General features: G+C 40.6%; 1 protein-coding gene across 1 annotated transcript in view; it reads right to left on the bottom strand.

Moving 5' to 3' along the window:
* Nucleotides 1-20650, bottom strand: part of NDUFS1 (NADH:ubiquinone oxidoreductase core subunit S1) — a 30380-nt gene that overhangs the window by 9603 nt on the left and 127 nt on the right. Inside the window, exons 2-12 of the mRNA XM_032779238.2 lie at nucleotides 12786-12853; nucleotides 11081-11172; nucleotides 8205-8312; nucleotides 6474-6550; nucleotides 5805-5886; nucleotides 5551-5681; nucleotides 4447-4632; nucleotides 3357-3491; nucleotides 2736-2850; nucleotides 1634-1779; nucleotides 799-927 (exon numbers count right to left, since the gene is read on the bottom strand). Of these exons, the coding sequence (XP_032635129.1) occupies nucleotides 799-927; nucleotides 1634-1779; nucleotides 2736-2850; nucleotides 3357-3491; nucleotides 4447-4632; nucleotides 5551-5681; nucleotides 5805-5886; nucleotides 6474-6550; nucleotides 8205-8312; nucleotides 11081-11172; nucleotides 12786-12849 (1265 nt within the window). The 5' untranslated portion in view covers nucleotides 12850-12853. The remainder of the gene's footprint in view (nucleotides 1-798; nucleotides 928-1633; nucleotides 1780-2735; nucleotides 2851-3356; nucleotides 3492-4446; nucleotides 4633-5550; nucleotides 5682-5804; nucleotides 5887-6473; nucleotides 6551-8204; nucleotides 8313-11080; nucleotides 11173-12785; nucleotides 12854-20650) is intronic.

The following is a 20650-nucleotide window of genomic DNA, read 5'->3' as shown; positions in this document are numbered from 1 at the left end:
TTGAATCTGGCACTATGATTAGGAGAGTGGAACCTATTGTTTTACATTTAAAAAAAAAAAAAAAAAAGTGCGAGCAAAAGCAAGTGTAACTCAAGATAAGAGATGTTGCCATTTGTGGCTTACTTTACCCCAATCAATTGTTGACCAGTTATAGAAAACTACCAGGGCATATTCTATTAATAACTAATAAAATATAGGATTTAGGTTATGTAATTTTTCTTGAATCCTCTTAAATTCTATAATTTAATATGGTCAATTGGATGAACTAAACAACTGAGTTATATTTAAGATCCAATATACGTTTTTCCAAATCAAAATGGATGAAATTCTAAACTTCATCTGATTGAAAAACATTTTCAAAGACAGATCAATCACTTATCTTACTCCTATTTTCCAAGCAATGAAGTCAACTATATCATCACTGCTTACAAGTCATCAAGTCACATTTATTAGGGCAACAATAATTTTCAAACTTCATTCTGTGCACTGTTAGTGCTAAGCAGTGTCCTTTTAGGAATTTACTTCAATAACCTTCTATAAAAATTAAATTTGAGAATTTTTTGTTAGTCTGTTCTTCCCTTGATGCATGTGAACTCCCATTAATGATAAGAGGGAGTTATTGGCATATAATCTATGCAACAAAGGGGAAGGGAGGGAAAAGACTACATCCTGCAAATGGATCTGCCTGAGTGAATGCTTGCACCCACACAGAGCTTCACTGCAGCAGTGTTCATGGGTGGCTCTAGCCCCTACTTTGTAAGTATGGATGGACTACCTCATCTCCATAAAGATACAAACCTCTTTCTAATTCTAGCATTAAACAGAGGTGCCTCAAAGCGTGGATTGGTGCCAACCAGAAGCAGGACATCGGCTTCCTCCACTCCAGCAATCTTGGTATTAAGCAAGTAGTTAGAGCGTAGGTCTGTGCTATAATATAACACAAAGAAATTATCTTTGTCAGAAAAACCGGAGAAGCTGTAAAGGCAGTAGCAGAGAGGACTATGGAGTGAAGTAAACTTAATCTCCAAATTACTTTTTCAGACAGGAAAAAGAAAGAGCATGCTCAATGCTAAGGATATTAAACCAAATCCAAAACAAAAACCACACTCTCACCTACAGATGGGTAGCCATAGGTTACTACAATGTAGACATTTTCTGCTGTCTACCAGTATAAGATGCTCTCAGCCTTTGTAGACTGGAAAATGCAACTTCATTGCTAGATTTATGTTGATACCAACACAGAGTATTATGGCTGCCCTACAGGTATAGTTCTCACAATAGTACACAAAAGTAAAGCTGGCTAAAGAGATCAGTTTATAGCAGAGTAGTCTAATGGGACAGCAAAAAGCTATTGTACTCTACTACTGAACTGCAGTTGTCCCATATTTATCAGATTTGCATTTCTATTATTGTAGAAGCTACCCTAACGTGCAGACTCAGAACAGTAATATTCTAGACAGTATTCTACTTCATGTCTCTACCTTGGCAGATTTCAGAACGAAATGATTCATAGTTTATCAATATGCCATGGGCTACTGGACAATTCATATGCAAGATCTCTAAGAATGTATTAATACTCTTTAACTGGAAAACATAATTAAGAAGAGTATAAACTTTGCCTGTGTTATCTCACCCAGCTCCAGCATTAGGGAAAACCTCTTCAGTGCACAGAGTGTCAGAGTTAACTCTATTCAGTAAGTCTTTTAGAGCTACTAGTGCTTCTGCATCCACCAGTCCTCCTGCAATCGCAGCCACATCCTTACCGTGGACACCCTGCAGCTGTACAGAGAGGAACAAGATCTGTCTGACATATCTATAAGTAACAGCTGAAAACAAGCACTCTCGCTCTCACCCACACACACTCAAATGATAAGTTATGAAGCAGAGACAGCATCTGAGAAAGTAGATAGCATCACTGTTCTCCCGTAAAAATGCTATGATGTAAGTAAGAATTGACTTATCTTTTCATTTTTTTTTAAATTAAATAAAAAACTCCAGTTTAGTAGTAGACAATTTCTCCATCACCACCATGCAAAGTACTCAAAAACAAGAACAGATCAACAAAAGGTGTAAGAATAGATACAATTATTAAAGAGCAATGAAACATTCATGCAGTACAACATCTTAACAGCAGAATTAGGGGCACAGAGAAAGCTTTAGACCAGATCTACCCAATCCACAATGTAACTGTTTTGGGAGATGGGGGAAAATAGCATAGTTTAATTCTATGAAAAAAAAAATCTTCAGATAAACACTGTGTCGGTAAATAGATTGGGGAATAGTCACTTCCTCCTGAATTTCTATAGGAGTAGTACAATATCTTGTTTAAATTAAAACTACATTAGCATAATTGGGAGGAGAAAAATTAGCCTTATATAATCATTAGTGTGTAATCTAATCTAGTACCTTCCCTAAAACACAATCCAGAAGGGGGGGGGGGGGAACAACCACCCACCAAACCCGTCCCCCCCATCCCCACTTTAACTCAAAGAGTAATTTTTTCTGAATTTCTTCATTACCTATGAATTTTGGAAGTGGAAACAAATCGTCTAATAGGGTATAATTCTTCAAAATTATTCTTATAAAGTAAGACTAACAGTAGATGGATGTCTCCAGTTGTCATTAGTTGATTTCCTAGGCTTCAGATCGACTGGTACAGTAATTTGCCCAGCTGCACAGAAGTATTATAAATACCCTTAAAAAAAAAAGAGGAGAGACATGCAAATATTTCTTACCACTCCAGCAACACGAGTCAGGGCATCTTCCCAGTAGGTGTAAACAAAAAGCCCTTCTTCATTTTTGACCATTGGTTCAATAAGCCGCTGGCGTTTCAAACCATCATAAGCAAACCTGGATGAAGAAAGCCAAACCAGTACTATTAAAAAACACTACGAGGAAGATGTGCTTTTATAGTACAGGCAATATCATTAATTGTGAGGCAGAGGTCTACGGAGCGAGTGAAATATGAACAAAACCACAGCAGCCTTTGGTTCGGATATCCTAAACAGCTGGAAAGAATAACCTATCATGACACAGACTAGTAAATTATCCAGAAGTTGAACCTTTTAATGGAAATAAAATGAGTGGTTTCAACTCTCCCCTTTCAACAGATAAAAATAAATTTGTCAGTCACAAAAAAAAAAATTTAAATATTACTACAGTCAAGGACTACAAAATATAAAATTCTAGTGCATGGGTTGGTTAATATGGATATTTACAGCATCATAAGAATTCTCAGTTTGCCAACAATGCCTTTAAAATACCAAGTGTAGATTTCAGAGGTCAGTGCTATAGTCAGTATTTCTGGTACACTGTGAAAATGCCCATTTAAAAACACAATACATATATATTGGTACCTTGTTTTGTCAGAGATCCACTCCTCATTGATGTCTTCATGCAATCTTGGCAAAATCCTCATCACTTCTCCAGTCCGTGTGCTCACCACAATGTTACTTCCAACGGCATCAAGAACATCAATGGACTCAGTCTTTCTGTGGGGAGGAAAAGGAACAGAAACCTACAACTCGTGCATTGTTAAGCGATTGTTCAAAAAGCAATAGAAGTCTTTAGTCAAAGGTCACAAATGCTGTATGCAGGTTTCCAGCATTATCAGATAGGAAACAAAACTTGAATGTTAGTTAAGACACATTGTAAATCAGCCTTTCACTAGTCACTGGACTATAGAATTTGATCTTTCATAAGCACTGTATATTGAACTGCTGGCACAATTTAGAGAGACCTGCAAATCGTAGACTATTCTGATCCTCCTGCCTCCCAGATTGCTAGAGATAAAAACATACTAATTTAGAATGACCAATATCTATAGGATGAATGTACTCATCAGTTTAATTGACTTGGTATCAGTCAAAGTAACTCAATTGCTTAAATATCAGAGGGGTAGCCGTGTTAGTCTGGATCTGTAAAAAGCAACAGAGTCCTGTGGCACCTTTAAGACTAACAGATGTGTCAGACACACTTCATCAGACACATGCGTCTGATGAAGTGGGTATTCACCCACGAAAGCTTATGCTCCAATACATCTGTTAGTCTTAAAGATGCCACAGGACTCTCAATTGCTTAATGAATTCAATCTACACTTCTATCCCGATATAACGCGACCCAATACAACACGAATTCAGAAATAATGCAGTAAAGCAGTGCTCTGCGGGGACAGGGCTGCGCACTCCGGTGGATCAAAGCAAATTAGATATAATGCAGTTTCACCTGTAACGCGGTAAGATATTTTTGGCTCCCGAGGACAGCGTTATATCGAGGTAGGGGTATATATCAGACACACATACAAAACTAAAAAAATTAAGTCTGTTACAGCACTTTCAATTTCTCTTACAATAGTAGCATAAATATTTATGGTGGGTGAATATTAAAGAGCATATGAAAGATAAACAGACATTAACTTGTATTCAACGTACCACTTAAAATACGTACCGTGTCTCCCAAGGACGGGCAGTAAAGGCATATGGCTTGGAGGTAAGGGCTCCTACTGGGCAGATGTCAATAATATTGCCTGATAACTCAGACATAAACATTTTTTCAACGTAAGTGCCAACTTGCATCTCGTTTCCTCTGCCTGTTGTTCCCAAGTCATCTACCCCTGCAATCTCACTAGCAAACCTGTTGGATGCAAATAAAAAAGTATAAAAAATGAAATGTGTATCAATATTACACATTTTTAATTCTTAATCTTTTTATCTTTCAGTATCAGTCTCTGGAAGAGAAGACTTTCCTACAGGAGAAAGAAAGAAAGAAGAAAAAAAAAAAGACAGGCATCTAAATAGATTGGAAAGTCCCTATGTATGTAGTACAATGATTCTAATAAATAGTAAAAAGCAATTATACTGTATTTGTATAAACATGAAGACATATCCAGCAACAGTTCACATACAGGAATACTAGCTTGCTGAATTTCATTGGGATGGGAGGAGAAAGCCGATTCAAGGAACTGGCAACTGGTTTAAGGGAGTTTGATTATCTGTATGAATACGGCCAAATTAAGCAGTAACCAGAATTTCTCGCACAAGATAGGCAGAGAAAACTGTATCTGATCCATACCTGGATAAAGTTCAGGTTCAAATTGAATGATGGTGAAATCTAAAAAGCTATCTTCCTGAGATTTTAGTCTCAGACTGCTGTCACCTTGAGTCACAATCTTGGGACACTGGCTGTTTGAGATTACAGTTTCATACAAACCAGATCTGAAGAAAAGGCCTCTTCATATTTTGGGACCTGTTCTGGAATATAAACCACAGGGCTAGCTCTGAATTTGGAGTTTGATTCCATTTTCTTGCTTTGGACATCTCTAGTTGTTATTGTCTGATAGTTATTTGGTGGTGTGTGAGAAATCAGTTGGTTGTCTCCATCAGACACCAACATGTCTCCTTGCACCTTGGTTGCAATCACACAAGAGACAAAGGATTGAATGCAACTGGTTTAGCATCTTTCACGATGCATTAGCAACAATCAGTATTTTAAAGATAGATTCTCCCCCATTATATTTTCCATTGGAGATAATACTAAGCTGAAAGACATTACCTGATACACCGAGTGCACTGTATACATCGAGTCATAATTGTTTTGACTAGTGGGCCAATGTTCTTGTCTTCAACTGCACGTTTTCCCTCTAAAAATCTACTCCTATCATTGCCAAACATCATTGACTGGTCCTAGAATAGGTAACAGAAAATAGTTGAACCCATGTTACCGAAAAATGTAGTTTCACTGAAGACAATTAAAGAGACAAATGTTAGTAAATAAAATGTGTAAAATAATTGAACCCGGCTTTGTACCTGTAGGTCACACTCTCCTCCCTGATCACAGATTGGACAGTCCAATGGGTGGTTTGCCAGCAAGAACTCCATTACACCCTCTCTGTTGGTGTCAGTAGTTACAGAGTTAGTGTCACAATTATACAGTTTTACCCTGCAGTCTAGGCTATGAATGGTAGACAAGGCCTCCACAGCATTAAAGACAGACACTAGTGTCATTATCACTAAAATGCCAATTTGTGTTTAAAAAACAATAAAATTGGGCTAACTGAATGACCTAGGTAATAGTAATGGGCCTTCATCTCCAGGTTACTGTTTTGTGTTTGCCACAGATTGGAGGGGATTACAAATTGTTACAATTAAATGGCTATGTAATAGCCTAGCCACATCACAGCACCAGGATCATCACTACCACTCGTTAGCATTCTCAGCCAAGAGACTGGGAAGAATTGCATGGACATAGATTTATTTTAAAATTTTAACTAGAAAGTAAACACTCTCTACATACAGTTTTATAGTATATTGCAAATGAAGTTAAAAGCAGTACTTTAAGTGCCTTTATTTAAAAATGAAAAAAAAAATCAAAGCTGAATACTGCACATTTGTTAAATTAGACAATGTAATTATAAACCACACAGCCTTCTCTTCCAATAATAAAATAAGCAGCTACATGAAGTCAGATGTGGATACCTTGCTTTCCTGGACTTCTCAGAATTTGTCAGTATGTTCCAACCCTTCATTACTGGCATTGCACAAGCAGCTACTGGCTACAAACATAATAGGAAAAGCATCAGGAGATCTCCTCTTACAGCAAAGAGTGAATTATTCATACATATACTGGTTATTAATCTAACATCTTATAGAAAATACAAACATATGTGCCACAAAACTCAGAAAAACCTACCCAATTAAAAACACAATTGACTTTGGTTTTGAAGTTCTCTCCCATTCTTTTTGAGAATCTGTGACGTAAGTGGTTAACTTTTGCCATTATCATTAGTTTTGATAATGGGGTTTAACCTATTTTGTTCATTTTTAAAAGAAAAAAAAAAAAAAAAAACTACACTGCACCAAATGGAGAGAATGCAACTCTGAAAAAGGTTCTGCTCTTGACACAGGGCTCAATCCTGCACCACTGAAGTCAATGGGGGTTTTGCAATTGACTTCAATGAACACATAATGCAGTAATACATGGGGCTAGTAAATAAACTGCCATTTCAGTCAGGGACAAAGTTGTAGGTCCCAATCCTTCAATTAGATCCATGCAGGGTCGAGGGCAAGTTCAGGGCCCTAGTTTGTATACCAAATGACCACCTGCAGTTACAGTGTGAGTTTTGTAAGGTAACCAAGTATAAACGTATTTATGAAAGATATACAAGAAAGTAGTGGTTTTCAGCCTGTGGTATGCAGATCCCTAGGGGGCACAGACTATGTCTAAGGAGTTTGAGAAAGGTGACTATGAGCTGGTCTATGCTACATCGATGTAAATTATGTCACTCATGGGCATGAAAAAGACACCTCCCTGAGCAACTTAAGTTACATCGATCTAAGCACTGTCCACACCGGCGCTATGTCGATGGGAGATGCTCTCAAGTCAGCATAGCACGTCTTTACCAGATGTGCTACAGCAGTGCAGCTGTATCAGAGCAGCTGCATTGACGTAGCTTGGTAGCGTAGACTTGCCCTATGAAAATAAAGTGTCAGATGCCAGACAAGGTACTCTTGTTTCTCTAATCAGTCAAAACAATGCAAATACTCTCACCTACAGGTCAAAACCCAGAAGTGATGATGTTACCACAGAAGCCCACAGTTTGATGCCCTTTCAAATGCAGGAGTGGTGCTGGGGGGGGGGGGAGGGGAGACTTGCGAAGTTATAACCACACCAAAATTTGCTTCAGGCCCCCCATGCCCCCCTGTAGCAGCTGCCACTCTCTGGCCGCCCTGCTCTGAAGGCATGGAGAGGGACAGAGTCTCATAGTAAGGAGGGGCTAAGGCCCACGTCAGTGCCCCCACTGGAAGAGGTTGGCATCGCCCCATGTCAAATGCCGTGCTGAGCATGTACAACATTTTATAGCTTTATTCTGTTCAGTCAGTTTTCACTTTAAGACTTGTATGACGGGTCCACAGACCACATGTTGAATTTCCAAAGGGGTCTGCACCACACTTCAAAGTTTTTTTAGTGGTCCACAAATTAAAAAAAAAAAGGTTGAAAACCACTGCAATAAAGCATCTCCATTCTTTTACAAATGGACATGACGTTTTGGGGTGGAGATACATGCAGAAAAATAATCTGCTTGCAACACCCGCATTATAACTCCAGATTATATGCAACTGTTTTGCAATTATTCACTCTCCAAATTTTCAGTAGAGTCCTGCAAACACGTATAAAATAATACAATTTCAGTACTGAAAAGATACTACCTTGGGTGCTTTCTCTATCTCTACAAGGCACATCCTACAGTTTCCCGCAACAGACAATCGATCATGGTAACAAAAGCGAGGTATCTGCATTCCAACCTTTTCACAGGCCTAGAAAAGGAAGAAACAAAATTAAGTTACATAATTACCTCTTAGGACCTTGGTTCAACTGAATTTTCAATTTTGAAATTTCTCAAAGAATGAAAAATTTGTTTTGGTTTTCACGGAGTACGTGCTCAGTGTATCTCTTCGGCTTGTGCAGGGTTAGCTTCAGAGGTTTGCCTAAAGGGGAGAGTGGCAAGTTAATAATGATAAATAAGGAGCTGGGGAGTAATAGGAAAAAGCAGGTTTAAAAAATTGGGCCCAAAGAGAAAGGGTGTTAAGAACTGTAGTAATAAAAAGAGTATTTGTATTTTGTTGCTCTGCAGTAACAAACTCACAAGAAAGTAAGCACTATATCAAGAAAGGTACACGGGAGGAGAGCTCCAATAAGACTTACAGGAAGGAGGAAAGTAAGAATGAATTTGGAAAGAGGTAGAAGATAAGTAGTAAAAAAAAAAAAAAATGGCAGGCATAAGAAACCCCAATACAGTACAATGACATGGATGTCCACTATAATCTCACTGAGTGCCCTGAAGATTATAGCAGTTCAAAGAGTCACCTCACACATTCACAGAAGAAGCCCAAACCCTGAGAAAATTTAGTAATGCTTTTGACGCAGTCCCAACATGACATTCTCATAAGAAAACTAGGAAAATGTAAATTACATAAAATTACTACAAGGTGGGTACAACTGTTTGAAAAACTGTATTCAAAGAGCAATTATCAATGGTTCACTATCAAACTGAGAGGACATTTCTGATGGGGTTTCACAGGGATCTAACCTACGTCCAGAACTAGTCAACATTTTTATTAAATGACCTGGATAATGGAGTGGAGAGTATGCTTATAGAACTTGTGGATGACAACAAGCGACTTTGGAGGACCACATTAGAATTAAAAACAACCTTGACTAATTCTCCAATTTGTCAACAAGATTAAATTAGATAAAGACAAATGCAAAGTACTACACCTTTCAGGAAGTTAAAAAATCAACTGCACAAATAGGGATTAGATGGCTGGGTAGCAGCACTGCAGAAAAGGATCTGGGAGTTGTGATGTTTTGGGGACCATCCAGACCAGTAAGAGGTTCCGTCATTGCCTGCTCTGTAACACTGGTATGCCTTAATGGTGTGCTCAGATCCCTGACACCGGTAGTCTGCCCACAAGTACAAGGTCTCACCCTGGCTTACATCAGCATTATTCCTTGGATGGTAACACCAAACAGCTTTCCAGTCCAGAGTCTCCCCAAATCCATCCTCTCCAAGTTCTTAACAGCCAGACAATCAGACAGTTCCCTTTGGTTCATCACCCCAGAACCAGCTCCCTCTATTATACCAGCTCACTTTGGGATACACACTCCATACAGTTTGTATCAGAGACTTGATATAGTTAAAAATTAACAAAAAGTTTATTTAATCAAAATGCCACATATTCAAAGATTAAATAGTAAAGGAAAGCAAACACATAAAAGTTACACAGAAAAAAAACCAAAGATGCAACCTCTTGTTTCACACTTCTATATTGTATTAGAAAAAGGATTTTATATAAGTTACCTGTTGCCTTTGAACAGTTCCCCAGCATAACCCCAAGCACAGTGGTGTGCAAATTATTTCAGTCACACTCCCCCTTACCATTAACAGAATCTATCTGTGCCACTCTCCCACCCCATTACTGCACAGCCTAGGCTTCCTCAGCAGCGGAGCTTGGGCTGAAGGCAGAGCTGGGGAGGAGGGAAAAGCTGGGGCTAGAAGCAGAGCTGGGCCTGGAGGCATGAGGCTCCCTCTCCTCCCCATCCCAGCCCACATGAAAAATCCTGTATTTACACTGTAAATAGATTACAATGCCACAAGATGGTGCAGAGGTTTCAAAAGGGAGGTAGACGTCGATTTATTAATTAATATAAACTCTTGGTTCATTGTCAAGTTCTACAAGAAGAGTCTCACGTCAGTAGAGCAGAGAGAGCCAGCTGATTAAGCAGCAATCGAGTCTAAGAAATACTGCATTGGGCTATTAGCTAGGAACTGTAAAGCCACAACTATTTTAATGTAACTTGCATCCAAAGGCACAATTCTGTCCTCTGAAATGAGCCTTGGCTGCGTACTTTATGTGCCATTTCTCTATAGCTTATTGCACCTAAAAAGTTAGTTTAGAAGTTTACTTGAAAAGCTGGCCTAGTGGCCCAGCTGCAATGCTAAGCATAGCCTTGAAAAGTTTGGATCCCATTTCGACTTCAGGTGTTTTTCCCCCTCAGGCCAAGAAGAGTGAAAGTGCGGCAAAGGCATGCATAGAGTTCGGAGCCATAAGAGCTGGGGCAGGAAGGGAAGCTGTGTCTTGCATACCATTTAATTAAGTATAGCACAGAGGGTGCTAAGAAGAGCAGTAGCCATATAAAAAGTGTGGAAAGACAGTGGGTGTGACCCATACAGTTCTGACAAGGACACAAGAGAGCCATAATAACTGCTCTACCTGCACCATCTAGAATTTAATTAAAGCCTGTCTGAATCTATTTACAGCACTGCAGTACTTATCAGTTTGAATTCCTCCTATGGCACCTTTCTTTCATCTAATCAGGTCAGATTTTGCTTTCTCAAATGTAAAGCCACTACAAGTGATCATCCCATATTAAGTTCTCTGGTGGATAGCAAAACACCTATATAGAACTGCCATGAGACACGCAAAGTGTTCAGTTACATGAAGTGTAACACAATGACAAAATATACTGTTACAAATGGCGGGGGGCACAAGGTAGTCCGATTCTGGTCCAGAAATTTTTCTACCTGAAGCACTGTGGTTCCTGGTTCTACAAAGACAGGCTGCCCATCAACGAACACCTCTATCAGGTTGTTGGCTGCTGCAGTGGTTGTACGCACTAAAAGATACAAAAAAAAAAAAAAAAAAACCTGAGAATTTAAGTCACTGTTGAATGTGACAAACATTTACTCTTTACTCTAACTGGTTGACCAGAAGGTGAACATCCAAACCTGTGCTCCAAAAGACTAATAAGCATTTTATTAGTCAGTTGTCCACATACCGGAGGCTACTTTAATTAAGAAGTTGGCCTCTAGATATCCTGGTGATAAGCACCATAAAAATCCATAGACAGGATTACTGCAGGCAAATTTCTTAGATGATGCTTACTAATGTTTTGACAGTTATGGTGCCTATTATACTAGCTATATCAAGGAGAAAGCAAACAAAAAAATATAACCCTGATTTCCATTAGCTTATCTAAAATTCTTATTCCTCATTGCATCTCATCTAGCACATTTGGCATTGCTATGTCTTCAACCATTAGGAACTAGGATGCGACCAAAAACTTAAAATATGTTTCTTCAATTGATGCAGTATGTCTATCAAAACTCTAGGCATATGATCATTATGTAAAAATACATATTGCAATAATTAATCTAAATTGACTATTTCAAAACCATCACCAAAAAACAAAGTGGATATTCCCTAGGGCAGGTATCACTTGTGAAGCTCAGTGAGATGTTACTTCTAACATGAGAGAAGAAAGGAATGCAGAATAGCTGATGGCCAATTTTTAAAAGCAAATTAATCATAATTCATGTGTTTTCTTCAGAGCTTTCACATAAATTCACTAATAAATGCAGATTCAAGGTATAATATAGCTTTATCCCCCATAAAATGGCTTTTTAAATGCTTGCCACATAAAATATTAAAGTGTGCTCTCTTTTTGCTTTGACAATTGCATTGTTTTTCATATGGAAAATTATGGTCTTTTGTTTTTTTTTAAATGTCAGTGTGGCTAACATAACACACCTGTAAACATTCAGCCATTCAGACTGCTTAAGTGGCTTAGCATTTCTATATCTCTTGTAGAATGTCAATCTCTGACTACTCCAGTGCATTGTTAGTAGCACTGGAGAACCAGGGAAATTTTAAAGGACCAATCACAGTCAGGACATTCTTCTTTCACATGATTCAGGGTAGCTCTAAATGAGAGAGAGCTGCAGACAGGGCATTCTCCATGAAGGCCCCTTGGCTGTGGAATTCACTTCCTTCTGGGCTCTTACAAAGCCAGACTTCTTGTTAACTTCCAGCCATACCATAAGTCCATTTTTTCTCCTCAATGCATTTGGAAAGCATGCAGGCTAAGGGGTAGAAGGATTTTAATTGTTAAGCTTGTAGGCATGTTAATGTTAATAATAAAGGGTAGAGTAGTATGAGCAACTTATTGAAGGATGTTTCACATTATTTAACATTGTTAACTTCAGAATATGTAAAAGCTTCCATAGCCTAAGACGGGTGCTTCTAGTTGTTTTTATAAATACAAATAACTAATAGCTAGTACAATCCAAACTCCACCAGCAACAGGAGCACTACATGAAACCCAGAGAACTGTAGGAAATTTGTGTAATAATTCCAATAAACAATGCCTTCCTTATGTGCATTGTATCACCATGTATAAGTAGGGAAAGGCTTTTCATGCACTTGTGTACAAAATGCAGGCAGACTCACCACATCCTTTGGTGGACTGAGTGACACCAGCTAAGGCCCTGCGGACAGCAGGTAATCGCAGCATGGTGCTGAAAATTAATACAAGAGAAGTTAGTGGGCTAAATTTTAGCAATTAAGATCTGCCTGATATTTCTATGACGGTACATAAAAATCAATAAATATTAATATTTAAATACAGACATTTAAAAAAATAAATCTAATATGAATTTAACATCTATGTTGGCCTAAATTTATTACATGTACATTATTTTAATTTAAATTAAATACAAAAAATATTAAGCAGTATCTTTGTGCCAAGTTTTAAAGACAGTAAAACAACTGAAGTGGTGGAAGCTGCTGACTAAGCATCAGGAACCAGAGTTTGTTGAAGTGCTACCCCATCTTTTGACAACAGTGCCTCCTTCTGCAGGCACAGAAAGAATACATTTTTTCATTTCAGTTTGTTCCACTAGCTCAGTTCAATGAATACTGTTGAGAATGCAACTGGAAGTTGTAAGAGCAGGCAAGCTTGTTTTCCGCTTCCAATCTATGAATAAATACTAGATGTGAGAATGAAAGCTACTAGTTCTAAAATCCTGAAGGACATAGTGACCAGAAACAGTTCGATTCACTAACTACAGATAATACTTCCTTTGTTTAATGAAGTTAGTATTAAATGCAAAACAGGTTTTGATAAACTTTTTCCTCTTAAAACAAAATTAAAATGTTTTTGTGCACTGATTTTGAATTTCCATCCAAATAGATCTTGACAAAAACACCATATAGTAAGAAGTTAAATGATATAACTGCTTAAATAAATGTGTATAGATATAGTGTATCCTGCTGGATAGCAAAAAAAAGCAACAAATTTAGTGTAAAGGCTCTATTGAGTTGCAAATCAGCATGTTTTAACAGTTACCAACCAATAAGAATCAATTAAAAAAAAAAAAAAAAGAAAGCAACTAAAAAACGCAAATACAAAACACGATTAAAATCGATGAATTTAAATCTAAATCTGCTTGCCGATTTAAATCGTGATTAAAAAGGGTGATTTAAATCAATCTGCCCTGATTTCTCCAGATCTTAAGTTCTTAATTTGTATGCAAGACTGTTCCATACAAATTACAAAAAATTTTGTATCATATGTCCAAAGTGATGAGTAGATGACAGTACCAAGAATTCTTGAGTTCTAATCCAGGCTCTGACAACGATTACCTCAATAGTAGTCTTGGGCAAAAAAAAAGTCACTCAAGCTCAAATTTTCAGGTGCCTATTAATTCTGAGTGCCTAACTCAACACAGCCTAAGGCTTGATTTTCAGAGGTGCTGGGCATCGTCCATAACTCAAGCTTAAGTCAACAAGAGTAAAAAGTGTGCACTACTCTTCTGAAAATTGTGTCCCCAAAACTGAGGCATTCAAAGTGAGTGGACATTTTTGAACATGTGAGCCAAAGAGACTGAATACAGGTCACACTGTGAATCAATAGGAAGGATGGATACAAATCCAATGTCTCCTGACTTCCAGTCTTGTACCCCCCCACCAACTGGTCAATGCTGGCTCCCTATTCCAAACTAACAGGCAGCGATCAAAATAAGAGTGTTTCCATTAGTGTGCATGTCACTTTACAGAAAAATAGCAGGATGACAAGATCTCTTCCATAAACCCCTCAGTCTAAAACAAGTAACTTTAACAAAGCAAGAAATGACAAAAGAACAGAGGAAAAAAAAGAAAGGGAGTTGAAAGAAAGGACCGTTCTTGGAAAAGCATTATTTGTAATTAACTGTTTCTGATGTGTTGTTTTTAAACTGAATGTTTGTTTCTCCTTAGTGTCAGTCTGAATTGGGCTCTCCCAACTTCCTAAATACATAAACATCTCATTGTATCACCTAACTGCAAAATAGTTGGTCTGTAGTTTGGAGTGACTCACTACCCTCTTAACAAAGCTATCCTCCAAAGCCAAGGAATCTGAAAGTTGAATGGGGTCCGTTCTTTTATGAAGAACGAGAATTAAGAAAATTAGGGCTTGACTACGTGGCATCGCAGTCTGCGGTACCATGTAGACAAGCCCTCAGAAGCTAAGCTATGAGACAAGTTTCAAGTGACCACAGTAACTTGATCACAAGAGTGGAGAGTATTTCAGAGTTCGCATGTAACCCATTTTATTTTTCCAAGGGGACGAAACGTTGTTGCAGTACTAAATGGACATTGTCCTGATGGCAGGTTCTATATTTAACTTCCTCTTTTTTCCATATATTTGCAAGTCCATAGTATTCTTTGTTTTCCTGCCCTACAACAAAACACTTCAAAGTTGTTTTCTAAGAGCACCTTGCTTATGATGAGCAACCCTACAATTAGGAAGTGTGTGATCTTCAGAATTACTATAAACAATAGAAAAAAAGTTATGAGCAATCTGTGTGATATTATATATACACACACCTCTACCCCGATATAACACGAATTTGGATACAACGGGGTAAAGCAGCATGGGCGGGGGGGGGGCTGCGCACTCCGGCAGATCAAAGCAAGTTTGATATAACATGGTTTCACCTATAACGTGGTAAGATTTCTTGGCTCCTAAGGACAGCAGGACCTTCAATGCCACCGAAGACACCCGGAACGAGTGAAGGGCCCGCCACCACAGACCCAGAGTGCTGCCAGGTGAGTAAAAGTGCTGCAGCGGGGGTGCTTTTTTTTTTTTTTTATTGTTCCCTCTATTCCTTCCACCTGGCTACGCCACTGGGTGGGCTGCGTGCAAATCTCTCTGAAGCTTGTCAAATTTTGCCCTAAGCATCTGCTGGAGATCACTCAAAAACACAGAAAGACACTCTCACTCTCCCCACATGGTTTTACTGGGCTGCCACAAAACTGTCAGTCTCTGCTGGTTTGAGGAGTGTGGGCAAGAGATTAGGCAACGGACCTGCTGTTCTAGACTGACTGGACTGGACTCAGAGAAACCAGTCTAAGAACTAATTATTTAAATCTATTTAATACTCTAGAAATTCAGTATTTCAGGTGCTAGAAGGTTCCTCTTCAGTGTAAATACCTGCATGGAGTACACAGGAGGAGTTCACACCAGAAGAATCATTGACTTCTATGCCAAAAAAATCACACAGGCAGTGCCGAGTGAAAATAAAAGAGCTTCAGCAAGCGTATCAGAAGACAAGGGAGGCAAACAGTCGATCTGGTTCTGCCCCAGAGAAATGCTGCTTTTATGAGGCGCTGCATGCAATTCTCAGCAGCAACCACAACTACCCCAAAACGCTCTCCGTGGATACCTCACAGGAGCCCCAGGCAACCTCGAGCAACAAGGAAGAGAACATTGTTGATGAGGCAGAGGAGGAGAATACAAGGCAGGCAAGCGGAGGATCCATTCTCCCTGACAGCCAAGAATGGTTTAACCCTGGAGCCCATCCTTTAACAGGAGCAATTGCTGGCAGTGTGTGATGCCAAGGAAGGCACCTTTGGTGAGTACACATTTCCAGTCAAACCATAGGGGTTACATGCTATTATTTTGAATGTTTAATCTGACCAAAAAGGAAGCGCACAGGTATCAGTGGCCACTCCAGCTACACAGGTGGTGCTCTCTGAAAGAGACTGTTTACGTGCACGGGGATGGCCCTAGAATCCTCCATGGAGATCTCTAGGAAGCTTTCATGGAGGTACTCTGCAATTTTTTGTAGAAAGTTTCTGGGAAGGTTCGCCTTGTTTTGTTTACCATGGTAGGGCACTTTCCTGCCCCACTTCAGTATTAACTCTTCTGGCATCATTATGGCACACAGCATTGTAGCATAAGGACCAGGTCTGTACCCAGATGCATCATCTACTCCCTTTCTGCCTCTGTTATCCTCAGGAGAGTGATATCGCATGTGGTCATGTAGAAGAAATGGGGTAAGTTTTAAATGCAAGCCCTTAAACAATTCAAAAAGTAATCCACCCGTTCAGTGAAATCTGGGTCACACAACCATGCTTTCCCAAGTATGCCATGGTTGTGGTTGGAAGGGATCACCATGTATTGCAACTAGCATTTTGGGGGCAGGGGGGTGTTCTTGTTTGTCTCCCTTCCTCCCCAACCCAGTGCTGCTTTTGTAAAAAAACACAAACCAAACTATTTGGGAGACTTTACACTGGTGCCTGTCCTCAAGCACCATCAGGTTGCTAGGGGAAAGGGAGCTTTTCTCAAGTTCCAAATTGTGATCCCAAGGATGTCTTCACAAAAGCTGCAGCACAAGACCTCTCACCCATGTTTCATGGCCTTACTCACCCATCGCTGGAGCAGCAAACTGACTCTTGTAATAGCCAGTGGTTGTGATTATGTTGTGGCTTGCAGAGAAATGCACTGAGGGGTGTTTTTTAATAAAAAGAATTAACCTTGCACCACAAACAATGTATGCACTGTCAATGCTACCCTCTTGCTTTACATTCTTTGCAGAGGAAACGTTGTCCATCAGTGCATCCTCCACACTGGGATAAAGACTTTCCCGGATTAGAAGGCGGAAAAAGACGACTCAGGAGGACATGATCAGTGAGTTAATATGTGCCTCCAAGAGTGACAAGATGGAGCTCAAAGAACATGGAGGATTACACTGTCCAACAATCTGCAAGTGGACAAGGAGGACAGGAGAGCATGCGAGGAACATGAGCGTGAGATGCAGGACGAGATGGTGTGGATTATGAGGGAGCAATCAGACATGTTGAGGCATCTGGTTGAGGTTCAAGAAAGGCAGCTGGATGCTAGAGTCCCTCTGCAGCCTATGTTGAACCTGCTGCCATCCTGGCCAAGTTCCACATCCTTCTCCCCCAAACGTCCTATGAGGCGCTGGGGGGGAGGTTTCAGTATCCCTTGTGCTCAACACCAGGGGAGGGTAGAAGGATCAGAAGGTGCCCATTCCCACTCCTTGGATTGTTACTGCAGTGCAAATGTAAGTAATCTGTCCTTGTTCCTCCCCCCCCCCCCCACACACCAGTGTTATCAGCTCTTTTGCCCCAGGTTATCTTACTTTTCTTTGCTATGTGTGTTTTTGTGCACAATAAAATTTAAGGGATTGAGGAGAAAAGGCTCTTTAATTCATTCAGCACACTGTAGTTAGTGGGGGTGGAGTTTACAGGGGAGAAAATGCAATGAAGGGGACAGCTTGGTAAGGAACAACACAGAAAAGTGTCACATTACTGTGAATCATTTCTGAAACTGGCTTTCAAAGACTCACAGAGACACAAAGCCCCTCAATGTGCTCTTTTTATTGCCCTGGTGTCTGGCTGCTCAAAATTGGCTGCCGAGCAATCTTCTTCCACCCTACAGGAAACTTTTCTTCTTTTGTTTCATAGACATTATGAAGCACAGAGCAGGCAGCAATAACAGTGGGGATACTGCTTTCACTGAGGTCTAATATAGTAAGCAAACAATACCAGCGGCCTTTTAAACATCCAAAGGCACATTTTACCACCATTCTGCACTTGCTCAGCCTATGGTTGAGCATGTCCTTACTGCTGTCCAGGCTGCCTGTGTATGGCTTCATGAACCATGGGAGCAAGAGGTAGGCTTGGTATCCCAGGATCACGACTGGCATTTCAACGTCACCAGAGGTTATTCTGGAGTCTGGACAGAAAGTCTCTGCTTGCAGCTTTATGAACAGACCTGTGTTCCTAAAGATGCATGCATCATGCACCTTTCCTGACCATCCCATGTTGATGTTGGTGAAATGGCCCGTGATCCACCAGTGCTGGCAACACCATTGAGAAGTACCCCTTTCAGGTTATCTACTCTTTGGCAAGGCGGTGTGGTGCCAAGTTAGGGATGTGTGTTTCATCTATAGGCTCACCGCAGTTAGGGAACCCCATCGCCACAAGTGTCCTGCATGTTGCCCACAGTCATTACCCTTCTTAGCGGAAGTCTGTTGATTGCCCTGCAAACTTGGATCACAACAGATCCCACGGTAGATTTACCTACTCCAAATTGATTCACCACTGACCAGTAGCAGTCTGGCGCTGCAAGCTTCCACAGAGCAATCACCACCTGCTTCTTCACTGTCAGAGCAGCTCTCATTTTAGTATTGCTGACTTCAGGGCTAAGGAAAGCTCTTCACACAGTTCCTGGAGAGTCGCCTTACACATTCAAAAGTTCTGCAGCCACTGCTCATCATCCCATAGCTGCATAACGCTGTGGTTCCACCAGGCAGTGCTCGTTTCCCTGGCCCAAAAGAGACACTCAACCGTGTCAAGGTGATCCATGACTGTTGCTTGCATGGCATCACAGTATTCTGTGCAGCGGCTCCTGTATCAGCTGTGTAAACACTGCAGGATAAGCCATGAGGTGTTTGTAATGCTCACAAACAACAGTGTATAGCTGAACAGGGTCCATGCTATGGCATCTGCACAGGTAACCCAGGTTTATGAAAAAAAGGCATGAAAAGGCTTGGTTTGTTTGCCGTTCATTTCAGGGAAGGAGTGAGGTAAGGGAGACTAACATCATGTTCCCATAACCACCGGCACAAATGTTTTGATCCCATAAGGCATTGAAAGCCCAACACGAAATTCCACTCAGCTACTTACACTGTGGGATAGCTATTAACAGTGCAGCACTTCGTGTGTTGATTCAAGCCCTGCTAGTCAGGATGCACTCCACCAACACAATGAGCATAGTGAGGACACAGAAGATGGACTTGCTTAAATCAGAGGCTTGACGTCAACTTAAATAAAATTGACTTAACTTTGTAGTGTAGATGTGGCCTGAGAATGAGAATCTTTCATCCTGAATCCCCATATTCTTGAGCCACAAGGTTAAAGGAGCACTATTAACTATAATCTAAAATAACATTCTAATATTTTTTCTTGTGCTATTAACCATGACAACTGGCAATTGTTAAATCTTTGTTTAATTGTAACTGTAAAACAAGATCTACTTTTCTTCATTTATGCTATTTACTTTTGGCTTTTCACTCAGTTTGGTCATTGAGAAACCTTTCTTAAAATTAAATCAATACTTTGTAATAAGACCTCACAAAAAAGGCATCTCTTGATCTTTCACGATTGTAACCTTCGCCTTACCATACAAAATCTCCTCCACCTCTTCTTTTGTTTACTGACATTCCTTGCTGAGTTATGTCTACTATACACTCTGATCCTGTAAATGCTCATCTATGTAACCTCAACAAGATTATTCATAAGTGTAAAGTTAAGAATGAGTGTAAATCTTTGCAGGATTGCAGCTTTAGACTGTAAACTACCTGGGGCAGAACCCTGTCATTCGTGGGTTTTTTAAAGGGACACACACACAGTTATTGTCCAAAACTCTTGTCCAGCCAGTGCCACTTTCGCGGTCTCACGCCCAACTACATACAACAGCACGATACCGCAGTAAGGACCCCGGGTGCGGCTGGGGAATAAACACAGCCCCACAGCAATGACAACGAGTGACACGGACCAGCTCTGCGAATGCACAAGTTCTAGGGATCAGACGCTGCTCTCAGGAAGAGACCTGGGCTCTGCTCCGGCCGGCCAGGACCCCGCTAGAGACCCTGGCCTTATGTGTCACTCGAGCACCTCTCTGGGATCCCGAGGCTCTCAGAGCCGTCACAGCGGCGCTGCCCCCCAGCCCCAGGCTCCCCCTGGGGGACCTGCTCACACCAGCGCTGCCCGACCCCATGCAGCAGGCGGGGAAGAGTCTGGGGCTGGCTTATGTAACACCATGAACCCCAGGGCGAGGCCTAACAGGCCGGCTCACCTGTTCAGCGCCAGCACAGACAAGGTCAGGCCCCCAAACCTCAGCCGGCACCGGTACTGAGGGAGCCGGAGCCCGTGAAGGGCATCCACGGGACAGGGTGAAATCATCCCCCCCTCAGGGAACGACTAACCCCTCCTCAGCGCAGGCCTCGCCCCAGGCAGGGACAACC

Source organism: Chelonoidis abingdonii, chromosome 10 (assembly GCF_003597395.2).
Source record: "Chelonoidis abingdonii isolate Lonesome George chromosome 10, CheloAbing_2.0, whole genome shotgun sequence".
NCBI lineage: Eukaryota > Metazoa > Chordata > Testudines > Testudinidae > Chelonoidis > Chelonoidis abingdonii.
This window is presented reverse-complemented; position numbering and strand designations above follow the sequence as displayed.